General features: G+C 43.6%; 1 protein-coding gene across 2 annotated transcripts; it reads right to left on the bottom strand.

The window, feature by feature from the left end:
• Window positions 1-227: 227 nt before the first annotated feature.
• On the bottom strand, window positions 228-2,520 carry tent5c (terminal nucleotidyltransferase 5C). 2 transcript variants are annotated; one of them, XM_056290006.1, is made up of 2 exons: window positions 2,424-2,520; window positions 228-1,551 (listed from the first exon to the last, which is right to left on the bottom strand). In XM_056290006.1, the coding sequence occupies exon 2, from the start codon at window positions 1,527-1,529 to the stop codon at window positions 381-383; it is 1,149 nt and encodes a 382-aa protein (XP_056145981.1). In that variant the 5' UTR covers window positions 1,530-1,551; window positions 2,424-2,520; the 3' UTR covers window positions 228-380. The 2 variants fall into 2 exon arrangements, with proteins under 2 accessions (XP_056145981.1, XP_056145980.1); XM_056290005.1 differs by lacking the exon at window positions 2,424-2,520 and adding an exon at window positions 2,322-2,415.
• Window positions 2,521-7,897: the final 5,377 nt, after the last annotated feature.

Here is a 7,897-nt window from a genome sequence, read left to right as displayed (position 1 = left end):
TAGAAGGGGTAAACCTGGGGTTAAGGCACTAAGGACTACTCTATTTACAAACAATTAGACGAAAATGGGGAAACAAATACTATCTGAAAAAAAAAGACCCAAAGGAGTATGAATCCAAATAACACTTAAAAAATATCACTGTGGATCCAGGGACCTTGATACTTTGGTAGATAAGGAATGAGAAAGAGAAGGAAGTCCAAATACAAAGCGAAAACACTTGTCCGTTTAAATATAACCCTTTATGCCTACAGAAAAACAGCATTTATGGCCTTAATATTTCTTTTTTTGGGGCATTTTTTTTTTCCTCTCTTCTCAAAAGCACTAGCAGCAGCATCATTGTCCTGTGTCATTTGCCAATCTGTTTGCCGTTTTGTCTTTTGTCAGTTACAGGGCAGCCATGTTGGAATGTTCTGGTTTGCCACATAGTAGTTGCTAAAGTTGTGGTCACGGACGTAGGGTGCTGGCTGATAGTAGCAGGTGACACTGGACGCATCTGGGATGGCATTCTGCTCGGCCAGTACACGGAAGGCCATCAGTGAAATCAGGTGGAGCGTCTGACGTCTCTCGTGGCCCATGAGGCAAACCGTGCTCTCATTGACCACACGCTGCAGGGTCATGAGGTAGTCATATTTGCGTTTCTCCTCACCCACAAAGTGGCTCTGCAGGTAGGCCTCCACCTTGCGTTGCTGCTCATTAATGTCCGGGAAGTCGATAAAGAAGCGTGAGCACATGTAGCGCTCCAGGCCCTTGAATTCTTCTTCACTGGTGGCCCGGAAGTCTCGCACCAGCAGGTTGCAATATTTCAGCAGGCCACCGCCGCGGATCTCCTCAGGCCGCTTGGTGGCTATCAGCTTGTTCTCTAGGTGGTTCAGGGCCACAGCAAAGTCACCGTACATGCTCTCACCCACTACAGTTGGGTGGAGGGCATACGACATGGGAGCCTCAGACAGGTCGTAATGAGCCAGCACAGAGTCCAGCACGATTTGAAAGGAGTCCACACTGAACTCAAACTGCCGGCGAATCGTATCAACAAACTTGAGCTCCACATTGCGCCCGTTGTTGTTGGAGAGGGAGATGAGGCTCCAGCGGTCCTGGTCTGTGTGGACCTTTACCAGCTTCTGGACATATGCCTCCTTGAGTGTCATGGGGGTGATCTTCTCCTTATTCACTCCCTCAGGCAAAAAATCCAGCAGGGTGCCTAGCACCACGTCCTTAATCAGTTGGAACTCAGCCTCACACGGCAGGTCCACCCTGAAGATGACATCCAGGTCCTTGTAGCTCCAGCCGATGTCCTGCACCAGCGCATGGCTGGCAGTGGAACCATTCAACCGCACATCCTTCACGTGGATCCCCCTCAGCTCCAGGCGGGAGCGGACACGCGCCACAATGTCCTTCAGTCGCACCTCCAAGGTGGGGAAGTTCCCCCGGCCATGAACCGGCACGACCTCCGTCAGGACATCGTTTAACCGGCTCACCTGCTCCCAGGTCAAGAGACTGAGGGCGCTGGTCGCCATTGCTTTGTTATCCATCTTCCAAAAGAGTTTAGATCAGCTGAGACAGAAGGAAAAGACAGTTAAATAATACCTTACTGGTAAAGCCAAACAGAAATCCACATTCAAAGCGATGAGACATCTGCTACTACAAGCCATGACATACTACATGCTGAGACACACAAAACCGCGGGGCAAGAATTAACATTGACCAATGAATACATAGTTAATCAATACAGTGCCTTGCCTTCTATGGACATCAAAAGAGCCACAGCAACATCGTGAACAAATTCGGCATGACTACAGCACAAAGCAAGAGTACATGTAGTCATACCGAGCCAGACAACAATGGATGGAAACCATGAGGTTTCTAGAACAGAACACGCCTGCCCGGCTTTTATTCTAGAAGCGGCGAGAGGGCAAACGGGAGTGAATAGCTGAAATAATGTAATCCACAAAACGACATGAATTAATAACGAGTATTGAGACAATAAAATAAGAGATCGCCGGTAACAGCATTACTGGACGACGCCGAGTTTAGGTCGAAACGTTCAATGTTAATAGTATCGTTAAATTCTTGTTTTTTTGTTTTTTACAATTCGATTTATTGCTGATATAGTTGAGCGACAGGAATAAAAATGGGTTTAAATTCCCTGTATGTAATCTGTATCCACGGCCACAGGTCCTAATTTTAGATTAGAGCCCAGCGTCAGACTATCGCGTAGAGGAAGAAAAAAAAACTTTGGGTTAAAAAAAAGTTCTCACATAAAGCTTCATTATAAACGACCAAACAAAAAAATAAAATATGACCTCCCATTTAAGCAGACTGACCTTTCTGGCGAAAAATCAGATGGCTCGAAACTTACGACAGCGAGTTCGCCACGTGAAGTTCACAGGACGGCACACAGTTTAGGACAGAGACGAGATACTCACGGCTGCACAGGCTTCCTCTGAAAGCATTCAAATGACAGAAGGTGTTAGCTTGGCATTCGTGCAGACACTTCCATGTAACCACCTCCCGACACACAAGAGACTTCACTACATTCAGTATTAGAAAAAGCCGGCACGCCTCCTTTATCAACCAAAGAACAACTGGCTGAAACGAGTGCACAGCCCCCGTACGACACAGTTCCCTACTGCTATTCGGCATGCTTTAAAAACATTCACACACACACATTTTTTTCCACAATTTTTACACTCATATACCACAAACACAATACGTGTTTTTATATTTACCTGTGATCATTTCAAATCAACGAGAAACCAAAGCGTTGGAAATGTAAATTGATCCTCCCGTTTGTTCGATTGTATTAATGCGCTGAACAAGGACGCTGATTGGTCAATAAGGTTTACACGTTGCCAAGTAACACGGAGCGTCCACGGGAAGACGTCCTAGGGCTCACCGCGCCTGGACTAAACGTGTGAAATGAAACAGTTTAATTCGAATTAAAATCAAACTAGCAATTTAATCGTGCCCCCTGGGATAACATCTGTATTTATTTGTGCTGTACTTTGTCATCATTGTGATTTTATTTTTGTGCGCGGTATGCAAAGCAGATGAGTTGAGTGAGAGGGTGAAAACAAACGTAGCGCTTTTCCTTTTTTTGTTTGAAAGGGGTCATTTCTTTACACACCAGACAGGGTAATCTGAAATGACTTGTTGTTTCGATGCGATCATGCAATGAGGGTGCTGCAAATAATTCTGCAGCAATTTATTTGCCGTGGAGAAAGGAAAAAGGATTGACAACTGGTAGGCGTGGTTCATGTCGGAGTTTTAGGTGGGTGAGTAAAGGTAAGCGTCTTTAATTGAGAATGATTTGCAAAATGTTCAACTACTGAGATTTCGATTTACACCTGGCCGATTCTGGCTGAGACCCGATCATAATGTAGACCAGGCTTATTCCAGAAGTGGTCTGGCAGGTGCAGTTTGATTCCAATCACAGTGCATGATGAATACCTTCACATCTCACATTAATTTGTGTTTTTCGGTACCCAGATAAAATAGCATAGAGATTAGACGGCATGTTAATACCTAGGACATAGTTCTAGCATTTTTGATTTCCCTCTTCTGCATATACCAAGGGATACTGCTCTCACTTTTGAAAGAGCCAATTTGCTTCACATTGGAAAAGTCTCAAAACAACTACAGCTGCGGAAAGCCCTCGGTCAGTTCCAAAGAAAGGCACACATGCTTTGCAGTGAATCACACACACACACACACACACACACAGACAGAGACACAGACACAGACACAGACACACACACACACACACACACAACCCCATTAACACAGATATGCACATGCAACTACACAAAAAAAGCACAGGAGAGAAAACCCCCATTTACATTTCATTGGAAACAGGTTCATTTCAGCCCTCTGTATTCTCCATCATTCAGCAGAAAACTGAGTGCAACCCCGATAGAATTAGCTGCCCTGCCAAGGTCAAGAAATTTCAGGCCTACTGCAGATGAGAACATGGTAAGTTTCTTGAAATCACTTACAGCATGGACCCATTGTCCTACCCACTATGCCCCATACACAAACAGATAGACCACATAGTTCCCCCCCCCCGTCACTCAAAAACATCTAATCATTCACTTTCTTTCTCTGTCTCACACAACAGAAAGAGGGAACAGAGAGAAACACACACACACACACACACAGAGTATTGGAAATACAATACAGCTGGGTTTGAGACCCCTGCTCACATCCACTACTATCGAAGTTGACTTGTGATTCAAGCCAGATATTCACTGTTGGAAGTGACATGATGAGACCACAGAGATTAACATGAATGCTTGCAGCTTTTCGTTTGAAAGAGCTACATCAGGATTTCACATCGTTGTAGACAACCCCCTAAATAAATAAGACTGAGTAATTGATGTCGTTCTCTTTTTCTTCCGGCTACTCCCGTTAGGGGTCGCTACAGAAGATTGTGAGGATTAGTAATCCCCAAAAAATCAATTTCAATTTTTCCTAATACCAAACCATGGGTTTTCAAATCTGTTAAAAACAATCAAAAAGAGGAACATTAATTTTTACCAGGGGGATGATTCTCGTTGCAGGAAGTTGCAGAAGCAAGTTTAGAAGGACCTTAAATTTGCTAAACTTGAATACAAGAACAAAGCAGAAGCCCTGCTGAGCATTGGTAATTCACACCCAGCCTGGGAAGGCGTGAAGTCTATGAAGGGCATGCAGTCTATGTCCCATTTCCCTTGCTGGCAAGGCTGACTCTGAATTTGCTCGTGACCTGAAAATATTTTTATTCGTTTCAATACTTGTGATTTTAGCAATGAACTGTCTGTGTATAGAACTGCTTGTCGGGAGCAGAATGAGATACGCGTTGACATGTATCTCACATGGCAGGTCTCCCTCCCTGCATCCCCTTTCAAACCTCCACAAATGATCCAGAATGCGGCAGCGCGTTTGTTCTTCAACCAACCCAAAACAGCACACGTCACTCCGCTCTTCATATCCCTCCGCTGGCTCCCAGTAGCTGCCCGCATCAAATTCAAAATCTTGACGCTCGCTTACAAAACGGCAACTGAAAAGGCTCACGCCTACGTGAACTCCCTCATTCGGGTCTACTCAGCCCCGCTCACTACGCTCTGCCAATGAAAGGCGCATAATACTTCCTCTACAACGGGACCCTATACGTATTATTATATACATACTGTAGCGAATTCGGGGGGGGGGGGTTAACTCGGGACACCGCATCCAGGGCGCGAACCCGGATTTTCCAACGCACCGCAAACGACTTCGCTAACCGCTCGACTGAAGGGTCCAACCCGTTAATCAAGGAATACCGAGGCTATTCATCCGTGATCGTCACAGTACATATTATTAGGGCCATTGTAAGTAAAAAATATTGTTTAAAAAAAAACCCAAAAAGTGTGCGCCATTATGAGTTAGGAACGTCACGTGCACCTCTCAGGCAACTGCGTGCCGTATAACTAGACAGGAACCGTAGCAAACCCTTCATCTGTCAAAGGCTAAAACTCGACAAAAACACTCAAAAGTTACTCTCCTGATGATGATAATGTAGTTACCTACTTGCAGGTTAGATATTCACCAGTGAACTTCTGACTTAGAGTTTGTTGAAGGAAATAAACGACGCCACGGCTGTGTGGTCAAACGGAGAAGCGGTCTTTTCTCCTTTCTTTCATCCTCCACAATGACACGTTGTAGCGTGCATGGATAAGTAAACACGTTGGTCCTTGACTAACGGGTCGGACCCTTTAGTCGACTGGTTAACGCTGTCGCTTGCGGAGTGGGAAACACGGGCTCGCGTCCCGGCTGTGGCGGTTCCCGGGCGCCCCCCCCGAATTCGCTATAATATTGTAACGATCACGGATGAATAGGCTCGGTAGCCCTTGGCTAACGGGTCGGACCTTGTCGGCTGTGGCGACGGTTCCCGGCCTGCCCCCCGCGGGCGAAACGTTAACCAGTCGACTAAAGGGTTCGACCCGTTAGCCAAAGGCACGTTAGCCCATTCGTCACCACACGTTACAATATATACAAAGCGTCAACAACTATTCTCACATCATTAAAAGCGACACATACCTGGAAAGGGGAAGAAATATGACAAGTGACTCAACGCGATAATATCCCCACTAAAAGCTTTATCACAAGTGACGAAAACAAGAGGGAGCGCCCCCTACTGCACAAAGGCAGGCATGAGTAATCGATCTGCGGCTAGCAGATGAAGACCGTTTTGTAGATCGCAGATAATAACTTTTACCACCAAAGAAGGAAATAAACAAATGACTTAATAAACAATGAATGAATTAAAGGCTTTTCAGCATGTTAACCTTTTTAACCCTTTTTAGCATCCAATGAGTTTTTACTGTTTGTAACCATTTTAAACACAACTTTTTAACTTCTCATGAGTGTATGATCTACCTCGTTATCACTGAGTTTTAATCTTATCGCAGACCATGAATTTACTGTCTTTTCAAGCAGATCTTACTGTCTTTTGTAATAGACCATTAGTGTATTTTACCTTGTACTCTCATGGAATAACTTGCACTCTCTCATGGACTGACGTCAACCATGTAATATTCCTATATAATAAAACATCTTCATTAATATAGAAAGTACATGCACACATTTTCAACTATCACATATGTTCCTTCCACATTGCCTTTGTGCACAGCCTGTTGACACTTTTGTCCTATCGGACTCGAACCTAGTTTTTTTTTGGTACTTATAGTCCATGGGCTAGAGCCCAAAATTTCCTATTTCGGTACACTCAAGGTGGCAAAACTTACTTATAATTTTTGAAAGGATCCATGTCTGTAGATGATATTTTGGTATGATAACCATTCCTGAGTGGCAGCTGTATCACAGTTATCAGCTCATGAAGTTAACCACCCCCTAAAGTAAATTGCATTTTAGACGCTGGTGCATATCCTGGTTTAGCCTCATGGTCAGGACATTTTTCAATGTTCTATAATATTGTCTTTGGTATCATTTTAAAGGGGACCTTCTTAGCTTTCATTCAAGCCCTGTTGTGGATATTTCTCACAAATATAGAGGTCACTTGAGCTCTTCAACCCGTCAATAACACACATCTTTCTGCAATTTTCGCCTAAACTATATACTTTCTTTTAGCCCTGTGGCATCTAGGAATATCAGGGACACAAAACACAAAAACTGGAATACTCACAGGACTGTAAAGATTCAGAAAATGTATAATATACCCATACTATTTCATTGTGTGATGTGATTGTGAACCTTAAATTAGAAGGGCATTATTACTAAGAAACTAACTAGACAGAAGCCAGTTAGTCCATGGGTCAGACCAGATATCAATATCACCCAAGGTGACACAACTTCACTGGTGCCATTTTATTTGGTACACTAACAGAAGTAAAATAATACATGATAACCTTTCCAAATGAGCAGCTATTTCATTTTTCTTTCAGGAAACCTGTTTCTGTGCCTCTCACGATTGTGTATTTGCCCAGATTTTTACAAATATAGCATTTCAACACCCCTGGTACTGATTAGCCTAGCTTAAACTCTGGGAAAGTTCTTAGTTGGCCAACAACCAAGGATAACCAGTACTGTGTACTTCCATTCATTGTGCTAAGCTAGGCTAACGTGCAGCCAGATAGCTTTCTACTAAACACATATAGAGGAAACTGGTATCTATCTTCTTGTCTCACTCTGGAGAAGATTGTAAGCTAATTTCCCATGATGTTAGCATGTTCTTTTAATGTATATGTTAATATGATTAGTTAAAGTGGCTACGAGGAACTTTCATCTTGTGTTGATTTTAGCGGCCTCATGTGGACAAAATACAGCTGTTGCATAGCAACTAGGTAATGTATCTATTTGTGGCTATGTAAGATAAATAATGGTACTATGACGCTGGTGAAGCAAAGTAAACTTTGTTTTAGTA

The sequence above is a fragment of the Lampris incognitus genome, chromosome 11, assembly GCF_029633865.1.
Source record: "Lampris incognitus isolate fLamInc1 chromosome 11, fLamInc1.hap2, whole genome shotgun sequence".
Classification (NCBI taxonomy): Eukaryota; Metazoa; Chordata; class Actinopteri; order Lampriformes; family Lampridae; genus Lampris; species Lampris incognitus.
Note: the sequence above shows the minus strand (reverse complement) of the source record. Positions and strands in the feature narration are given on the sequence as shown.